Consider the following 21,028-nt stretch of genomic DNA (forward strand, 5'->3'; position numbering starts at 1 on the left):
TGTGTGTGTGTGTGTGTGTGTGTGTGTGTGTGTGTGTGTGTGTGTGTTGGTGGTGGCAGGAGGTGGGTTGGGGGAGCATGGAACACACTGACCGCCCAAAAGTGCTATAAAATTCAAATTTTGTATTTTATGATACATGATCTTTCAAAATAAAAGTCTAAAGCAAAAAAGATGACCAAATGTTATAACATCAATAAAAACATGGATAAGACTCACACCATTATCTAAATGCTATTCACAATGCTAACTATGCTATCTAAGTATGCTAACCAATTATGCTAACTAACCATGCTATCTATGATACCTAATAAGCTATTTAACTACATATGCTAATTATGCTATCCAAATAACTATGCTAGCTCTGCGGTCTAGCCATGTTATGTAACTGTTATCTAACTATGCTGTCTAACTAGCCATGCTATTTAACTATGCTGCCTAACTATATGCTGCCTATGTTATCTAACTACGCTATTCAAATAACTTTGCTATCCAACTAACTAATGCTGTGTATGCAGTCTCACTATGCTGTCTAACTACACCAACTATACTGTTTCACTAACTACGCTGTCTAACTATGCTCTCTCACTATGGTGCCTAAGCACATGGGAAATCTTACATAAGCACGCACACACTCACCTGCTCTTTAATTTTGGAAGTGAGGTGTTCGACGTCCCCTGTAAAGTGTTTCAGCCTTTGTTTATAAATTTTTGATGCTTTTTTCAGAGCTGCAGCTTTTTGGCTACTTGCTTCTTTGATGGATACAGCCTCCTGTTTACTCATTTTCACCTGCAAGTTCCACTTGGCTATTTGGATTTCCAAGTTCTGAAAAATGTAAAAGTAATTAAATTATATTAGAGCTTCAATATTTATATAAATGTTGCAAAATGCACATATCATCTTCCACACAGATTTTATCAAAACAACTAATCATGTTTAGTTAAAAAGTTAAACTGGTAAGAGGTGATATAACCAAAGCTTATTGTAACAAGTTTAAAAAATGAAAATTCAAAATATTAGTCTATATAAAATTAATGGTACTAAGAATAGAGACTAATATTTGTAATTGTGGCAGAAACATCAACTCGCTTAAAGTTTCTGTGATAAAACATCATTTAAGTCACATATAAAATATGACACAGAGCAATTCAAAAACAGCAATCTGGAAATATGGTCTCAATCCCACATATGAAAAGCTCAAAGGGAACTGGTCTCTAGACACATGAGAGCGCCTCAGATTCCCAAGATGCACAGGGCATAGAGGATGAGGACAGGATGAGCAGAGACCCAGTGACCAAACTTAATGTGAGGAACAGAAGGTATGTGCTGCTGCTGGAAAGTTACAGCCAGGGGAGTAAGGGACTGCTTTACCCCACAGAGGCAAATGATCATGAAGTGACCAACTCTAAAGCCAAGCGAAGTAGATTAAACCACTGGCTGCCGGGGCCACACCATCTGACGAAACAGGTCAAACCATGTCTGAGGGAAGGCTCACAGCCAGAAGGGATGGTGCTAAATGGCCGGACCAATCCTCCAACACATGAGAGATCCAGTTTAGAGTGATGACTTTACAGTTTTCTTTCAAATTATTCTAAGTATCTGAGCATTATGTGCTGTGTGTAAACACTGGGATTATTAAGTATGTAAAAACTAACAACTAAAGACTCATGCTTCTTTTATTTTGAAAATTATTCGGATGTTAAAGATTCTGAAATTATAGAATCTGTCCTTGACTTACCCATTCCTGGGATGGAATTTCAACTGAAAATAACCTCAGGACTCTACTTAGTCCTGTGGCAAACACAAGCTATGTCTCCCACTAATGTTACCATAAAGCAGCACATCTTTGGATTTCTTCTCTGACTAGTTAGATAAACTATGAAGCAGCAACTTCCTCTTCAACTGCCTTTACAACTTTATCTCTTTTTTTCTTTGTGTTTTTTGTTTGTTTATTTTTGTTGTTTTGTTTGAGACAGGGTTTCTGTGTGTTCCTAGGCTGTCCTCCAACTGACAGAGATTGCCTGCCTCTGCCTCTCTAAGTGCTGGGATATTAGGCATGCACCTCCACACCGGTCTACAAACTTATCTTAAACAAACAGACAATAAAAGTCTCATGGAGCACTACAGTAAATAATTGGAAAAAAACTAGAGAGTCAGTGTGTGAGAAAGGATCCGCCCACAGGAAATCCACAGTCATTCCTCTAGATGGCCACACGGTGTCAGCACTATATTATAAACAGTTTGTACATTTGCTTAAAAATTCACATACGAAGTTTTTTTAAAAAAAAGAGAGCAAGAATAAAATTAGGAGGGTACGTATTGAAAGGTCTGGATTTGGCCGTGTAAGGTAACCTGAAACAGGTGACTGACAGGATAACCCACATCATTTGCCTGCGCATACATGGACAGCAGTGGCACAGCAGGGCAGCCATCCTGTCCTACGTCACCCATGCAAAGAGCATCCACGGGAGCTACAGGGAAGGCGCTCCAAGAGACAGAGTTCAGGGGAGGGTAATCAGTGTCTTCAGTTGGTTACCTACTGACCCCATCAGGCTCTGGTGAGCAGTCCCAACCCAATGGTTACACAGATGGCCACGGTTAAACTAAAACAAGACAGAAAGTCGGGTATCTAGGGAAGGGAACAGTAGGGATGGGGAGGGGTTGATGAGAGGGGAGAGAAATAGGAGAAAGTAAATGGAGAGTAACCAGAATACAGCAGACACAGATGAAACTGTCAAAGAACAAATTTAACTGTAACAAATTACATTCTCGATAAGCCTGCTTAATGCCCTTAGGGAAGGACAGGGACATAATGTTTTTTAAATGTCCACTGAAGGACACATGGAGTTCGTGAAGCAGGTGCAGGTGTCTGTCCTGAGTCAGGGCAGTTAATAGGAACTGAGATCAAGTCTACCTAGCCATCCTCACCCCTGATCTGCAGAAGTCTCTGAAGGTAGGCACACTGTTTCTTTTCCTTTGGCAGAAACAAGATAGTGGATCCAGGGAGGCTGTGACATGTGATAGCACTTCTGGGCTCTGGCCTCAAGCGACTGTCATTAGTGATACATACTTAAGCCAGACATTCCTTCTAACTGCACAGGTACAAAGGGGACTTCTCAGTGGTCTGAATACAAAAGTAAGCTCATTTCACAATTACCATAATTGGGAACAAGAGAAACTTACCTTACTGATTTCCTATTAGATGCATGCGAGAACATGCATAAAGCACTATACAGACAAAGAAAAAGACTGAAACAACATTCAATGAAATGGAACAATATTTTTGCTGTTCTTAGCTTTTTTAACTTATGTGTCAATAATTAAAAAATATTCACAGTAAACATAAATCAACTATACCAAAAGAAAGATTGAAAAGGAACTCAATCTCCACATATTCTTCCTGGACTGAATACAAAACACAAACGTTTTCATACAAGGAGTTATACCTAAATGTTCAAGCCAGACCCTTTGTTTCCCACAGAAATGCCAAAATTCCATTCTTTAATTATCATCTGCATTCCACAATTAAACAGTGCTGTCAGGTTTTCATCAATTTTCTTACTTGGCTATAAAATAAATATTTCTAACCTGTACATGTTCTTTTAGTTTATCATTCTCGGCTTCCCTTTTCTGAATTTGGAGCTGTAGACGATCATGTACGATTTTGACTGACTGAGAAAACCGGTTTGCTTTCAAAGCACTTTGCTGTAAAAGACAAGACAAATAATAATAATGAGTTACTATGCGCCCTTCATCTTTGTTAGGGCCCCGGGTCAGACTCAGCCAGAGCAGGAGAAAGAGCACTCCTTTCCATATACTGTGGCCCCACCAACACACTGCATGTAAAACTCCCACATGTGTTCCATGCCTTCTAGCTCCTAGGAATCTCCCCATCTCTCCCCCCACATAAACTTTAAGTATGTCAAAAATGTTCCTCCAAATAACAAAATTTAATTTTGCCAAAAAAAGTTAAAATATAAATGTATACTTCTTAAATGGACATGTGCATATACATGTGTGTTTTCAGCTGTGTACAGCTGTGGGGACACAGACACACACATGTGTACACGGAGGCCACAGGACAACCTTGGGTGTCATCCTCAGGATCATCACCCAGCTCCTCTGAGGCAGCGCTCACTGGCCTGGAATTCACCAATTCGGCTAGTCTGACTGGCCAGCGAACCACAGGCATCCTCCTGTCTCAGCCCTTTCCAGGGCCAGAATTACAAGGGTTCTGGGTACTACACTCAGGTCCTGGTCTTCTGACTGATCCATCACCCAGTACGGGGGGATAGAATTTGCGACAAGTTATGCCAAGTAGCCTAAACACCATAACCACTCCCCCAAATAAAAAACAACAAAAAATACTTTAAAAGTTAATACATTCTATTTGACACATAAAATTAATACTGCTCTAAACTGCCAAAAAGCCTTCACTATGCTTATAGCTGAGGCTATGAGATCAAGGGGGAAGCCAAAGGAATCAATACAAACAAAATACAGTAACTTAGGGTAAAAAGCTCAAAACATGTTTACCTTTTCATTCTGAAACAGACATGAAAGTTCTTGGATATAGGTCTCCTTTTCAAGTGCTTTCTTCTTAAGGTTCTTCAAGAAATACAAGGTAAAAATTAAAACATTCAGAACTTGGATAATACTGGCTAAAACCAAGCAACATACAAAGAAGCAAAAAAAAAAAAAAAAGTCCAAATGAATGGCTATTGAGTAGAGAATAACTTACACTGTTCTCACTTTCATGGTCACTGAGGTCCTTCAACAAGCTGGCTAAGTTGTCTCCTGTCTGTGAGGAAAAGACACTAAACATCAGTGTTTAAAACCACATTTTTCTTTCTTAAACATGATTGTTGTCTATCAAGTTTTCGTGAACTCTTGTCTATCAAGAGTTCATTTTTTACAGAGATCAACTCTCTGCAAGAACTATAACTTGCAAATATTTTCTCCTATTCTGTATATTGCCTCTATACAGTATAATCTTATTTTGCCTAGAAGCTTTTTAGTTTGATATGTTACATTTTTATATTTCACTTTGTTTTCTGTACATTGTATATCTTAAAAAAAATCCTTTACCCATTCTAATGCCCTAAGTAATTCCCCTATATACATTCTGTCATTTTCTTCCCTCCCCGTGGACTAAGCCAAGGGGAGTACAGTAGTTAATCAGTCTGCCCTGACCTACACACCTAGCCCTTACATTATTAACTATTTCTAGAAGCTAACAATAAGGAATCTTAACTTGAACTCTGCAGATGGACTTTGTGGAATATGAAACGCACACACTTCTAAAATGGTAGGTGCAGTCCTGCTCTGCGTGCATGGGCTTTGAATGGAAGAATAAAACACAGCGCAGGCACCCCTTAAAAGGCCAGCATGGACAGCTGCTACGCACAGTGCAGTTTCTGTTAGTTAAGACTACTGCCGGAAGCACTCAGTATTATTTTGCACATAATTTATGATCAGTTACTTTGCTAAATTAATCTCAAGAGTGCCTCAGAAAGTATAGGCCAATGATATACAAAAATCACAGAGACATGCACACACACACGCACACATTAACCTGTTTTCTAAAGAATCTTGAAATGCTACATTATAACTCTGAATTCTAGCAGTGGGAGGGGGAACAGGATATGGTAATAAGAGACTGAATGATGTACTAAGTTATAGAAAGCAGCCAGCAGCTCTGGCATGCTCCTTCAGAGTAGGGTGAAAGCAGAGCATGTATAACACCTTTTATTTGGGTGGAGGAAGTATGTATAAATAACGACACACAGGCAATTCAACGTTTTCTCAATATTGTGAGATTCAATTAGAGAAGTGAAATGCTCTCCAGGTGGGAGGCAGCATACTGCAGGAGCACACAGCCCGGGTGCCTTACTTGTTCACAGTCTGGCCGTTTAAGAAGATGTTCTAAGGCTAATTTCACACGGTTAAAGGTGTCTAATTCCTTTGACAGTATTTCCTTCTGTTCAAAAATCTTCTTTAAATTGGACGCAGAAAGATTATCCTGACAAAACAAAAGAAGCACATATTAAAACAACATTAAGAAAAACATCTTAGAGTGATATTATCAATGAGGAACTGTTCCCCAGTGCCAAAATCATTATTTTGCAGATAGTACTGGTAAGCCCTAGCAAGCTGACCGATAATAGACCGAATGTACATGGTGTGTTAAATTAAGTTGCAAAGCACCACAGCTTTGCAGTATTTCCTCTAAGATGTTCTTGTCCCAAAGTGCAATTTATTTGCAATTGTTAAATCATTCTGTTCCAAATAACACCACAAAAAAAAAAAAAAATGGCATCTCTCAAAGAGGTTTTTTGTTTTTGTTTTTTTTTTTTTTAGGTTTATTATTTCATTTTATGTGAATGAGTGTTTTGTCTGCATGTTCATCTGTGACCATGTATGCCTGGTGCCCACAGAGGCCAGAAGAGGGCACCAGCTCTCCTGCAAATGGAGTTAGAGACAGACCTGTGGAAGAGAAGCCAGTGGTCCTCACAACTGAGCCACCTCTCCAGACCACAATTTTAGTTTTAAATCCACCCTTCAGAAATTCTCATTCTCTGGTTCAAGGCCAGGTAAGTCACACATCAACCTGCAGTCTCCAGCTTAGTCTTTACCAAGTGCACATCTGAGATTATCTTTTTTTTTTAAATTAAATTTTTATTTTTTATATTAGTTTATTCACTTTGTATCCCAGCTGTAGCCCCCCTCTCCATTCCCTCCCAATCCCACCCTTCCTCCCTCATCTCCTCCCATGCCCCTCTCCAAGTGCATTGATAGGGGAGGTCCTCCTCCCCTTCCATCTGACCCTAGCTTATCAGGTCTCTTCAGGACTGGCTGCAATGTCCTCCTGTGTGACCTAACAAGGCTGCTCCTCCCTGGGGGGTGGGAGGGGTTAAAGAGTCAGCCACTGAGTTCAGGGAGTGTCAGAGACACTCCCTGTTCCCCTTAGTAGGGAGCCCACTTGGATACTGAGCTGCCATGGGCTACATGGGGTTCTAGGTTATATCCTTGCATGGTCCTTGGTTGGAGAAACAGTCTCAGAAAAGACTCCTGTGCCCTGATATATTTGGTTCTTTTGATGCTCCTGTCCTCTCCAGGTCTTACTATTTCCCCCTTCTTTCATAAGATTCCCTGAACTTTGTCCAAAGTGTGGTTATGAGTCTCAGTATCTGCTTTGATACCCTGCTGGGTAGAGTCTTTCAGAGGCCCTCTGTGGTAGGCTCCTGTCCTGTTTCCTGTTTTCTCCTTCTTCCAATGTCCAGCCCATTTGTCTTTCTGAGTGAGGATTTGATCATCTTACCTAGGGTCCTAATATCTGGAATATATAAAGAACTAAAGAAGTTAAACAGCAACAAATCAAGTAATCCAATTAAAAATAGGGTACAGAGCTAAGAAGACAATTCTCTATAGAAGAATATAGAATGGGAGAGAAACACTTAAAGAAATGTTCTACGTCCTTAGTCATAAGGGAAATGCAAATCAAAACAACCCTGAGATTTCACCTTACACCCATAAGAATGGCTAAAATAAAAAACTCAAGTAACAATACATGCTGAAGAGGATGTGGAGAAAGGAGAACCTTCCTCCATTGCTGGTGGGAATGTAAACTTGTACAACCACTTTGGAAATCAATCTGGTGCTTTCTCAAACAAGTAGGAATAGCACTTCCTCAAGATCCAGCAATACCACTCGTAGGCATATATCCAAAAGATGCCCATGTACACAACAAGGATATTTGCTCAGTCATGTTCGTAGCAGCTTTATTCATAATAGCCAGATCCTGGAAACAACCCAGATGTCTTTCAACAAAGGAATGGATACAGAAATTATGGTACATTTACACAATGAAATAATACTCAGCAACTAAAAACAAGGAAATTATGAAATCTGAAAGTAAATAGTGGGATCTAGAAAAGATCATCCTGTGATCTATCCCAGAAGCAGAAAAACACACACAGTATAAACTCACTTATAAGTGGATATTAGACATATAATACAGGATAAACATACTAAAATCTGTACACCTAAAGAAGCTAAGCAATACTGAGACTATTTTTTATGAAAAGAACTGCAGCTAACGACAGGAGTAAAGAGTGCTTATCCGCTCCCCCATTTTTGGTATCATGCACCGTATGTGGCATCCCATTAAGACGTGAGTCCTTGTCAGGGCATTCTGAATATTACGTCCACATTCTATCTCATTAGCCGTGTTTTTAAGTCCAGCACTCACATTTTCTAAGTGAATTCCTTTCACAGTGTTCTTAAGTAACGGCAAAAGTAATTCTACTGAGCAGGATGCAGACTCAGCTTCCTTAAGTGTTGCCTCCAACTCCGTCTTTTGATTAGCAGTGTCTTGACTGAGCCTAATAGCGGACAAAAACTTTAAGTCACATCTAATACACAAACTGGAGACTTTTTATGTAAGACAAGAACAGACTGACAGGTTCGATTTAGATGCCTCTAGAGACAGCTGCACCACCATGACTATAGGCATCCAGGACAAACATGGGCTGAAACGAGGAGCAAAGAGATAATCCTGGAGTACAGGGAAGAGAATAATTCTTCTTACCCATGTTTTGCTTCTATGCAATCAAAAGTCATGTGCATTTAAATTTATGTATAGGGCTGGAGAGAGGGCTCAGTAGTTAAGAGCCCTGGTGCCCTTCAGAGGACCCAGGTTCTATTCCCAGAACCCACACAGTAGCTCACAACTGTCTGTAACTCCAGTTCTAGAGGAAGTCATGCCCTCTTTGGCTTCCAGGCACCAAGCATGCATGTGGTACACATGCATACATGGAAGCAAAACTCTCATGTATATAAAATAAATATATCTTTAAAATTTTTAGTAAATAAAAAAAATCAACATATAACTAAATTTGAATCAAGCTTCTTTTTGCAGAAAGTGCTGTGAGAGCGGCATGCCTTCCATCACTCAGTACTGTTTCTTTCTTTACAGAGTTTTATGTCTCATAAAAACTCCTAAAATTGATGGGGCCAGAAAGATGGCTCAGCAGGTAAAGGCACTGGATGCCAAGGTTGGAGATCTGTTCAGACCCTGGAACTCATAGAAGGACCAAAAAGATTCTGAAAATTGTCCTCTGACCTATACAGCACAAATCACACACACACACATAAACATACTTACATTATACACATATACATACACATAAACACACACACTACACAAGTACACCACATACACAGCACATATGCACATAAATAGAATTATTGGCCTTTTACAGATATTTCAAGGAGAAGATTCTGTTCTTAAGTACCGATGGCTTAAAGTAAAAAGCTTATAATAAATAACTATACCTCATTCAAAACCATGGGCATAAAATTTACAATTATAGTTGATGAAACATAATTTTTCATTTTTGGATGCTAAACTACAAGCTTGTCTATACTACCTGTAACAACAATAATGACATTTTAAGATTGCTATTGTGGGTGATATTAATTCATACAAATAACAAGTAAATTTCACACTAAAAAAAAGCAAAATAAGATAATTATTTGTTACAAAGCAATATTCCAGGCAATAATATTCACTTTACAAGTTTTTAATGGGTTGGGTTGGATTTCCAATTGCTTTCCTTAAGAATAAAAACCTAAACCACACACCAATGCCAGCACATGGAAGGCTGAGGCAAGAAGCCCAAGAGCTCAGTGACAGCCTGGGCTACATAATAAGGCCTTGTCTCAAAAGAGTAAAGCGAACAAAGAAATGATAAAAAGACTGACAACAACTCTAAACTGCTAAATAAGTATTTTAATAGTCAGATTATGTAGGTATATTTTAATAAATAAATACTAAATGTGACAGGGATATTCTTGGGTGATTACTGATACGGTTCAGACATTAGAAAATGAGATTTGTTCTGCCAATAGCACGGTTACCTGCTGAGGTGCTTCTCACTGGCACACTGCAGGACAGGTTCTCCCTCCTGTGTGAGATATGACAACATGCCCTGTGAATGACTTCCATCCCAGCCAGGAGCCTCCATCAAAGCAGTAACTCTCTTTTATAAGGTGCTTCAGCAACAACTTTTCTACAGATGCTGAAAGGTAGGAAACATGTTACATAAACTCATCATTTCAGTAGGGTTTTTCTTCTGTCACTATTCTACGATATAAAGATCCCAATCATGTATAAAACTCTTCAAAGACAATATCAAAAATGTAACTGTTATCTCAGCAAGGCTGTGCACGTCTTAGTGCTTGAGAGGCAGAAGCAGGCAGGTATCTGTGGGTCTGAAGCCAGTCTGGTTTACCCAGCAAGTTCCAGGCCATTTAGAGCTACATAATGAGACCTTGTCTTAACTGCTACTCACTGTTCTTGTAACTCAAAATAGCACCACAACTGCACTGCACACCAATTCCCAGTCTCTATACATATTTCAAAAGGCTTGCTATTTTCTCTATTTGTCTAAGAGTACAAAAATCTTTTTCAGATTTATTTTTAATCATGCACCTGTGCACGGGCACACGCACATGAGTCCGAAGTGGTTCAGGACACAGAGGGCAGAGTCCCCTGGAGCTGGAGTTACACAGGAGTTGTGAGTGACTTGCCTGGGTATTGGGACTGAACACGGTCCTCTGCCAGGACAGCAAGCACTCTTAACCTTTGAGCTCTCTCACTAGCCCTGAGTGTGGGTATCTTTACCGACCTATTTCCTGAAGGATTGTGGTAATCCTTCCATAACCACCCAAGAGGACTAGAAAACAAATATGCAAACCATGGGCTTTGTACTGGTTCCATCAGGCCTAAGCCACTGAAGCTGTTGTTTCCTCTTAAAGAAATCATTTTGAAAGTCCTTTCTGTTACATTTCCTTATTCCCATTTCCAGTAGATCTAGAATACGCTTTTCTGATAAAGATAGTAATTAAAGATTACAGTATTTCCAAACTTTAGCAAGAGTCTTTCATTTAGCCTTGAAGATGTCATTTAAAAAAATGTGACTGTTCATACATGAATTCCTCCAAAATGGCTTAAAGTGTTGAACTAATACATCAATAAAAAGGAGGCTAAGTTTTCACAACTCTAATTACAAATGGTCATATGTCTATTTTACTGTGATTCTTCACACAAGATGAAAGTTAATGTTAAAGTTTTCTATATTGCCTTCAAATATTTATAATTTAGTCTTAGATTCCCATATTAAAATACATCATGTCCAAATTTTTTTCAGAAGTTTAGGTACATGTGAAATTGTAGGTAGAAATTATTCACAATATTTAATTAGCAAGACAGAAACTTCCCAGAACACCTGCAAAAAAAATTGTATTAAATTTTGTCTGACGTTTCTTTATACAATGCAGAGACAAATATTTAACAGCTAAAATTCATAAGAAATTCAAAAGGCCCAGAGGGCCTGCAATGTTCCTCCTTGATCTCTTGCTGCTGACTGACTGGGCAGCATCACACTGTGAAAAATACATGGGGATATTTACAATCCAGAAGAACCTTAAATACACAGACCACATGAAAAGCCAAACTAAGACTAAAGAGGAACACGCTCTGGGAAGTCACAGCAAACTCACCTGTGGGTCTATTTGCTTTATAACTGCCACAGCCCTCTAGGGAGGAATTAGCATTTATCTTTTACTCATTTACATGTTTTAAATATTTATCTCTCCACAGGCTAGAATCTCAAGAAAGAATGTCTTATTTATAGTTGAATCCTAAACACCTACAAGCCTTGGAGAACTAAGCAATGCCTGGAAAATATGTAAGGCTTAGTACTCTCAATGCATATGATGGACTGCTGCTTTTCACCTGTTGTTTCACCTGACCAACCTTTCTGAGGGATTAAAAGAAAGATGGTTTCTATACTTGGAAGTAAAAATGAAAACCAGCATCATGAGGGAATCTCCTTAGGGAATATTTCATAAAATGAGACTCATGTTGGCAGCAGTATTTTAAGTGAGTTCTCCTGTAGCTTTCTGAGCTTTTGGTGTACACACACACAAACATACATACACACACAACTATTCTAAAAAATTTATCAGATTATAAAGCAAAAATTTTTTGCTTTATCACCTACAAGTATTAACTACATCTTAAATGGTAAATAAAGTTAATGTGTATAGAAATGGGGACCTGGGACGGCCAATTTTAATTATTAGCTAGACACAAAGAATTCAGTTGGTTAGTTGGCCTTAATCCAGCAGGTTAGTGAGCATACCTATTGGGGGTTTTCTTAGTGGGGCTAAGAAGTAAAGAATCACCCTAAATGTAGGCTGCACTATTCCACGGGCTGGGTCCTAGACTACATGAAATGTGGAGAGCAATGGGAAACATTCACACAAATTAATCACCATGGAAGAGTGAATCTCAACTGAGGAACTGTCTCTATTGGCCTTGTCTTTGGCCATGTTTGTGGGAGCATTTTCTTGATTAATGATTGATGTAGGAACAACTAGCCTTCTGTGAGCAGTGCCACCCAGGCAAGTGGTCCAGGTTGTATAAGAAAGCAAGCTAAATAAGCAAAACATTAAGCAACACTGCTCTGTGGCCTGTGCTTCGGTTCCTGCCTTGGCGTCCCTCAATGATTAATTTTAACCTGTATGTGAAAATGAATGCTCTCTTCTCAAGTTGCTTTTGGTCAGTGGTTTAGAACATCACCAAAGAAGTGAACTAAAACAGAGCTAAAGATGAAATGTCAGTATAATTTTTTCATAAAATATTCTAAAGAAATCAATTTAAAATGCTTCCATGGGTGAAAGAGACATCAACAACACAAAGAAATTAGAATGTTGGAACATCATAAAACTAGTACAGAGCATATGTAAATATTACACATTTGCCCATGATGCTCTAATATATTGGTCAGCATAATTTTCTAAACTATCCCCTCAAGTACCAAACTTAATTTAGAAAACTCTTTAAAAAAAAAATGTATTCTTCTTTACTATCTAATCTGAGAACAAGTAAACAAAACTTAACCATGCTTGGATGGCTCAGAGACAGCACAATCTACTGGAAAGGACTCACTCACAAAACATCATTTCTTAATTCTTACTGGCCCCAGGACATGGACAATCAATTAGCCATTAGCCACACTGGGCCTTGTTTTCCTCTTCTACAAGAATAGAACAACTTTCACAGACTGAAGTAATGTGCAGAGAAAAAAGTAGAATCACTAGACTTGTCTTACTTTATCTCCCACCCTCTTTTAAACTTGGAACCCTTTTTGCTCACTCTGCTAAGGTTTTCTCAGCAGCCTTTATATTTTTCCACTTTTCCCTTTTAAAGTAATTCTCCTGAACCAACCAACCTTTCTTAAAATTACTTATAGGCCTCCTAAGTTGATCAGAACTGATTTTACAGAACAACCTTTAAGACCTATCTATTCTTTGTAGAAATTTTAGAAGTCATTACTGAAGTAGTCATAAATTGAGTACTAAACCAGAGGGATGGGGAATGGGGTGGACCAGTGACCTCCAACAGAATTCAGCCCCTCACCTCTATACTCAACTTGACTCCCATTTATCTGCATACAGTTAACAAAAGTGACTAATAAGAAACAAGTCTATTTGCTCAGAACTTGAGATGCCTGCAAAACAAAGACTATTAATATGCATTGAAAAAATAGCAGAAAACAGCAAAAATTAAAAAGGTCTAACTATTAAAATTTACAAATATGGTCACAGTCTTACCATAAGACAAAGGTATGAAGTAAAGCTCAAAAGCAGCAAGATTTCTACAGTTTGATCCTTTAACTAAACCTCAAGCCCTTGACACGCTGTAAGGCATTGCGTGACACAAAACTTAGCCTTACAGATCACCAAGAGCCAGTTAAGCTACTCAATTGACAAATTCAGTGGCACCTATTAGGACCCGTGTTTAATCTCACTTATTACAACTATATTGTTCTCAGTTTGCAAGCACAGAAACGGAAGCCAGGAAGGTTAAGTGATGCGTCCCAGGCCACAGAGCTGTTTAAATGGCAGAGGTGGGACTGAAAGCCCCTTGGCTTCTAACACGTTCCACATTATGTCAGTCATGTTTTACGGGGGTTCCTACAGGCCTGGAAGCGAGAGAGCCATGTGACCTGTCTGAGGGCAGGTCAAGAACTGGGCTGTCATTTGGTGAGCTCATGATTAGGAAGACACTCTGTCCCTCCTCTGTCCCGGGACCCTCGCTCTACACAGGCCCTCCAGCAGTCCGGAGAACACATCGCAGGAAGCAGTGGGGGCCTGGACGCCTGCCTCCGGGTGACAGTGGAGAGCCTGCGCACCAAGGCCACAAGGCGCAGGCAGGGTGAGCTCCAGAGGCTCCACTTCCGGGTGCCCCCGCCCCTCCGCCCCCGCCGCCCCCCCACCCCCCACCCCGCCGCCCCAGCGTTCCTAGGGTCACCGCCGCTCACACTCAGAGCCCGGCCGGACTCGCCTCCGCGCGTCGCCGTGACGTCATCCGCAGCCGCCACTCCCTGCAGTGCCCGGAGGTCCTGAGAGATCCGTCCTGCCCTGGGCGGCCTCGGCAGCGGAGAGTGCAGAGGGGAGAGCAGAAGGCCAGAGAGGAAGGGCAGGGCGCGCGGGGCGAGAAGCCCGGGAGTCCCCAGGACCGGCAGCGGTGGCCAGAGCGCGCCCGCCGAGGCGCCCGCCGAGGCTAGTAACCGGCCGCGGCTTCTGTGGAAACGGACACCCCGCCCCTCGAAGGCCGCTCCGACGCAGCTCATTGGTCCGGGCTCCGGAGCGCGAGCGCAGTTCCTGCTGTGATTGGCGGGAGCGCGAGGGGCCGCGGCCGGCGGGGCGCTTTGGCTCTGCTCTGGTTTCTCTGCTTTTGTGTGCAGTTACCGAAAATCCCAACCGCTGTCATCCCGGCGCGGTAGGAAGGTCCATTCCGAGTCTTCAGAAGCTTGAACGAAAGCTTGAGCCCTGTTTTGTTTTGTTTTTGTTTTTTTGCTGGAGGGATTTGAAAGGAGGTAAGAGGAGCCAGGGCAATGCAATTTTTAAAACCTCACTTCCAGTGTATGGCATTTCATTATCCCCGACCCTCTTCCCTTGGCCTCGGGTTTCTCTGTGTGTGAGTGTGTGTGTGTGTGTGTGTCTCTCTCTCTTTTAGGTTTGGGAGGATTTTTTTTTCCTTTTTTATTATTACCATTTAATACATTTATTCAATTTGTATCCTGGCTGTGGCCCCATCCCTCGTTTCCTCCCAATCCCACCCGCTTTCCTAATCTCCTCCCATGCCCCTCTCTAGTCCACTGATAGGGGAGGTCCTCCTCACCTTCTCTGTTTGACCCTAGCCTATCAGGTCTTCTCAGGACTGGTTGCATTGTCTTCCTCTGTGGCCTGGCAAGGCTGCACCCGCGAGGGACAGGTGATCAGAGAACCTACCACTGAGTTCATGCCAGAGAAAGTTCCTGCTCCCCGGAGACAGAGTCTATGGGCTACATCTGAGCCGGAGTTTTAGGTCCTCTCCATGCATTGTCCTTGGTTGTATTATCATTCTCTTCAGAGCCCCCCAGGGCTCAGTTTTTATGGCCCTTTTGATCTCCTTTTGGGAGCTCCTGAGCCCTGCAGGTCTTTCTGTCTCCTTCTTCCATATGATTCCCTGCACTCTACCCAAAGTTTGGCTATGGGTTTCAGCCCCTGCTCTCTTTAAGTAGTAGAGTCAGCATGTTCTCCAAAATACGGTGCAGGTCCCAAATTCCTTACATAAAGCTGCTGTGTTTTCTAAACTGCTGAGCTAGCAAAACGATCTTGGTGGAGAAAAGGGAGGACTTGATAGTGCCCCTCCACCCCCATTGATTTGAATGTTTTAGAACAAGATCTTTTGTAGCCTAGGCTGGCTTCATACGGTTTGTGTGTGATTTTAATTTTAGGGTGATTTTGAAACCCTGATTGTAGGTCTCCAATCTGGGATTGAGATTGTAGGCATGTGCCATCATGCCAAGCAAATATAAAGTTTTGTATTATTGTTTATATGGAAGGAAAAAAACAAGCAAACCTTTAGTCCATCACAAGACCAAAGCTTTCCCAGACATTATTCAGCACACGACTATATATAAGAATACAATCCAAGCATTTTCACACAGTGAAGCTGTGAGGCTAGCATACTTTTTCTGTAAAGAGCCAGATAGTAATATTTTAGATTTTCCATATATATTGTTCTTGTCATAGTATTTAATTCCACATTGTTCCACAAAAGAAGCCATAGAGAACACAAACATAGATGCAGCTGTTTCAAATTTCATTAATAAGTAAGTGTTAGGCTGGATTTGACCAACAGATTAGGGTGTGTAGACCACCAATATGAAATTTAAAGTGTCTGATAAGTGTTGAACTCATTGGCCAATCCTGTAAGTTTAGGCAACAGCAGCAATCTTGTTGGGTACTTTCCTCATGGACAGATCTGTAAGAATAACAAATAGGTTAAAGGTACTCGATGAAGATACATCATATTTTGGCAAAATAAGAATGGTGGTTTAAAAAAAATGGACAGCTTGGTGGTAGTGTAAACTGTCTCCAAAGATGGTTTTCAAGCAATTTCCTTCATCACTAAACACACAAATATGCAGTCTGTTTACCTTATTTGAGACTTTACTGGGAGAATGTGGTGGTAAAGGGTTTGGCAAGTCATTTTTTCTCTCTTAGAAATTAGTTAGCAACTTAAAAAAAAACCTAATAACCCCATATTAAGACAAAATCTAAATTAAATTCTCATTGTCTTAGTCACTCCAATAAAGCGCCAGCCCAGAGTTTCAAGGATGTCTCTTGTCCAGACAAATGCACAATACGAGGGACCCCTAGTCAGCTACAGGTCTTCCAAGAAAGCAAGGTGACATGCCTTCTTTGATTTGGAGGTGATATACAGCATATCTCAAACCACTTAGCCTTGGAAAATTCACCAAGGTAATAGGATTTGGGGTTTTCATAGAGTTTATTTCCTCCTTTGTTGCTGTTATAACATCAGTTTAAAGCAACAACCACTTTTCTGTTCATCATTCTGTGGTTCCAAGATTCAGGCTAGGCTCAGCTGTTTGGTGCCCCACCCTACCCCGACCCCGTGTAATGACAGTCAGGGTCTTAACCGAAGTGAAAAGCAACCAAAATGCTACCAAGATTAAAAGGTGCTGTGTCTGGAGACTTGATCACCTCACTCCAGAGTTAAGGAACTCTTCTATCCATGGGGCTATTCATGGATCCAGCATCCCAAGAGTGAATGTCCCAGGCAACGAGAAAGGAGCTTCAAATTACTTATGCAGAAGTTTGCATATTGAAGTGGCTTGTTTTTTGGGGTTTTGTTGTTGTTGTTTAATACATTCCATTGTTTTGAATATGTAATCACCTCTCCTGTCTACTTATCATTTTTAGCTACTGTAAATAAACTTGCTATTTATGATTACATTCTTATAAAATATTTCATAAACATGTATTTTTATTTTCCTCACCTAGGAGTAGAATAGCTCCCTATGAAAACTTCATAAGATGTGCACAGTATCCATCTCTAAAGTGCTTCTACCGGCCATGCTGAAGGCTCCACTTAGTTCCTCTCCTTACTGACATTTATCATAGCTACCATTTTACTTTATGTACTAGTACTACAAGTTTGCATTCCAATATGGTTCTCATGTTCACATCTCTTCCTGTTTACTGCTCTAAAGGTGGTTTGTGGACAGCGCTCACTTTGTTTATGTATGGACATATTTTTGGACCTATTTTCCATTCTATCCTAATGATCCATAGGCTAATATCACATTGTGCTGATCACTGTAGTTTCACATATCTTAAATTATGCCAGAAAATTTGATTTGTTGTTTACAGAGTAAGTCAGAAAAAGACTGAGAAAAGTCTCACAGAAGAGATCAACACCACTTTTATGGATATTTTTAGTTAGTAGGTATCGTAATTCAGCCTGCTATAACAAAATTGCATAGACTGGGTTGTTTAAGCAACAGAAACTTATTTATAACATTTCTGTAATCTCAGATCCCAAACTGAGAATCAACCAATTTGGCTGCTGTCGTGGAATTAATTATTCTCTTAATATTAGTTAATACTGGTTACTAATATAGCAGCAGTTATTCTTTAACCCACTATGTTTAACTAAAAGACTCAGAAACTTGTTAGATTTATGATAATCCTTAAAATTCTAGAGCTGGGCAGATATCTGGTCCTTTAAGCTATTTCGCTATCTCCTAACTACATATCCCAAGTTTCCTTCCAGTAAGTAGTTCTGTCTGGGCTGAATCTGCTTCATCACTCTGGCCACGTGTTCATGGTCCATTCTGCCCCATCGCTTGCTTCTCAGGCTTCCTCTCCTCCTGCTACATCTGCTTCTTTTGCTCTTCCCAAAAGCTGGAGAACCTAGGCTCCACCTACCTCTCTCATCCAGCCCAGGTGTGGGCAACTTTATTTGCCAATCAGGGATAATTTACACCACATCCTTTTGGATGTGTGAGAATTTGCTTGTAAAGATCTTGGGGGGCAAGCACGTAATATTTGAATACAAAATAGCTCCAAATCAACCCCAACAGGCTGCTAATGAAGTATCTGTCAATGCTTACAGATGGTTGAATGCCTCCTGGCTGTATTCTCACTTGTAGCAAGAGAAGGAGCATGCTCTCACCTGTCTCTTGTAGGGGCACTCCTGTAATCTGATCATACCCCTAAAACACCTCTCCAAGTGCCAGCACACTGAGGGGGAGTGGGAGGAAAGACACAAGCATTCATTCCACAGCAGTGGACTGTTTGCTATTCCTTGTTGAAGAGTGGACCTTCACTGAAGGCAAATATCCCAGAACTGGCTTAATGGTAGAAAACAGATTTTTGTTATTTTCCTACCATCACTTCTCCCCATGTTTACCTGAATATGACTGTCCAAGAATAGTAAGTAAATGCCAAAAGAAGTTTTTGTAACTAAAAGCAGAAAAGGTAGGAGTTTTTCTTAAACTATTTTGATTCTATAATTTTTTATATTTTGACTTTATTCTCTGCCTAGTAAGTAATGTACAATGCATGATTTGTTGCTATAATCTATGTTATAGCAATCCAAGATGAGATAAGACATGAATGTCATATGGTGCTGTTTATGACACAAAAACTCATTCTTTTATTCTTGACTGATAAAAGACAAAATGGTCCTTGAGAAAAAGGCCCCTCTTCAATTATCAGTTGTCCAAAACCATTGCTTTACAAAACAACTAGTATTTTAATATTGTATTTTAAATGTTTTATCTTGACCAAGATGTATTTGCCACTATTCTTTTTTAAATTATTATATTTAATAACCAACTATAGCATTATATCAAAGAATTATTTGATTTATATTTCCTATTTATGTAATTCATATTCAAAATAGTCCTATTTTTTTAATTATTTGTGTGTGTGTGTGTGTGTGTGTGTGTGTGTGTGTGTGTGTCCATTCAGACAGGCCAAGGCCATGATGTACTGGTAGAGGCAGAAGACAATTTTCGGGAGTAGGTTCTTGCCTTGCTGAGGTAGGGCCTCTCTTGATGCTCCTGCTGCCCAGCATACTCCTGTCTGACTGGCTTTTATAGCAAGTATTTTTCTTGTCTTCACTTGTCATCTCCTTGGCTCAATTCTATTATAGTTTAATGAAGAAAACAATTTTTAAAACTTTGTGATAATGGATAAGTGCTAACATGCATTTTAAAGCTATTCTCTAGCTTTCCTGGAAGACAGAAAAGAAGATACTTACAAAAGATGCAGAAAGAATTGCTGAGTCATGAGGGAAAAAGAAAATCGATCAAAGCCACAACCAAAACTGCTAAAATAATCACAGCAGTAGGTCATACAAGAAAACTGGAAAAACATAAAAGAAGAGAAAGAAAACAGATCAGATGGAGTGCTAGAGTCTACAGGGTACAGGAAGACCATTGCTGTAACCAGTTAGATGGAAAGAAAATTTGCACTCACCAGTCAGTAAAAGCAGTGGAGGAGTTGTGTTTTACATCCAATTCAGAAGGGAAGAAACAGAAATGAGATACCCAGAGCTTTCAAGTGCCACCATGGGAAAGACAGGAACAAGGCAACTAAGTGGACATGGGAAGGGAAGAAACCACTCCCTAAGCATCCCATATGCCTTTCCTGCCAATCCAGAGTCAAAACACAATCATGAAACTGAAGTTGCCTACAGAGATGATGTCTGTTTACCCAAGATACCCTAAACATGTAGATTAAAAGCAACAATTGAGCTATACATAATTTGAGCCAGAATGTTTGCAGCCTTTAGTTTTAACATATAAACAATTCTCCATCTTTAAATCTCATAAAATTGTTAATGTCACAGTTTCTAAAAGAAAGAGCACCAACCCAAATCATTATGGACAGATTAATTAAAGCAAGCCTTTTTTATTCGTGTACATGGGTAGTCTCTCCATAAAGGCAGGATTCAAGAGATCAGCACTAAATATGGGTAAGATGAGGGTTTTTATAGTTCAGGAGTTGGGGAGGGGGAGTGCTAATGGGTAATTTGGCAAGTAAATAGGCAGGGTTTTAGAAGCAGAACATAAGCATAACAAATTGGTTATAACAACCTCTTGAAACAAAGACATGGTTGAAAGGTGGCCATAACAAGGTAGTCATAACAGGGGGTCATAGTAACCTTTTGAGACAAAGGCATGCCTGCCATTTCCTGGAAGAGGCAGTACAAAATCATTTGTAGTTAATGTTATAGGTGGAGCATAGCCCCGTCCTTAAGAAACAAAAATTTAATTATAAACAGAAATGAGCCTAGTTTGTCATTTCTGTAAGTTGGCTTCCGAGCCTAAGATGGAGGCAAAAGCCACCTTACAATTGCATTTACAAAAGTTCTTTAAGATAAATTCTTAAGTTAACCAGTTCATATATATTTACTTAATTTTTAAACTCTATTCCGTTTTGGGCTTTGCTTAATCTTCAAGCCTTGTAAATTACATAATTTTAAAGGACATGACTTAGAAAGGCCCAGGATTATATATGCAAAGCTGTTGTAGGAACAGCTAAATGTGACTTTCAGAAGAAGCTCCCCATGGCCTGGTATTCTTCATTGTCCTTT

The 21,028-nt window shown here is 40.1% G+C and overlaps 1 protein-coding gene across 3 annotated transcripts in view; it reads right to left on the reverse strand.

Moving 5' to 3' along the window:
- Nucleotides 1–14,760, reverse strand: part of Odf2l (outer dense fiber of sperm tails 2 like) — a 36,437-nt gene extending 21,677 nt beyond the window's left edge. Inside the window, exons 1-8 of one of the 3 annotated variants that reach the window (XM_055614423.1) lie at nucleotides 14,391–14,760; nucleotides 9,919–9,965; nucleotides 8,249–8,381; nucleotides 5,891–6,019; nucleotides 4,739–4,798; nucleotides 4,534–4,605; nucleotides 3,586–3,702; nucleotides 637–822 (exon numbers count right to left, since the gene is read on the reverse strand). In XM_055614423.1, coding sequence (XP_055470398.1) covers nucleotides 637–822; nucleotides 3,586–3,702; nucleotides 4,534–4,605; nucleotides 4,739–4,798; nucleotides 5,891–6,019; nucleotides 8,249–8,381; nucleotides 9,919–9,965; nucleotides 14,391–14,702 — 1,056 coding nt within the window. In that variant the 5' untranslated portion in view covers nucleotides 14,703–14,760. Of the gene's footprint in view, nucleotides 1–636; nucleotides 823–3,585; nucleotides 3,703–4,533; nucleotides 4,606–4,738; nucleotides 4,799–5,890; nucleotides 6,020–8,248; nucleotides 8,382–9,918; nucleotides 10,094–14,390 lie in introns of those variants that run through there. The other 2 variants (XM_055614425.1, XM_055614426.1) reach the window with 2 other exon arrangements.
- Between the last annotated feature and the right edge of the window lie 6,268 nt (nucleotides 14,761–21,028).

Source organism: Psammomys obesus, unplaced genomic scaffold (genome assembly GCF_907164565.1).
Source record: "Psammomys obesus unplaced genomic scaffold, mPsaObe1.curated_primary_1811, whole genome shotgun sequence".
Lineage (NCBI taxonomy): Eukaryota > Metazoa > Chordata > Mammalia > Rodentia > Muridae > Psammomys > Psammomys obesus.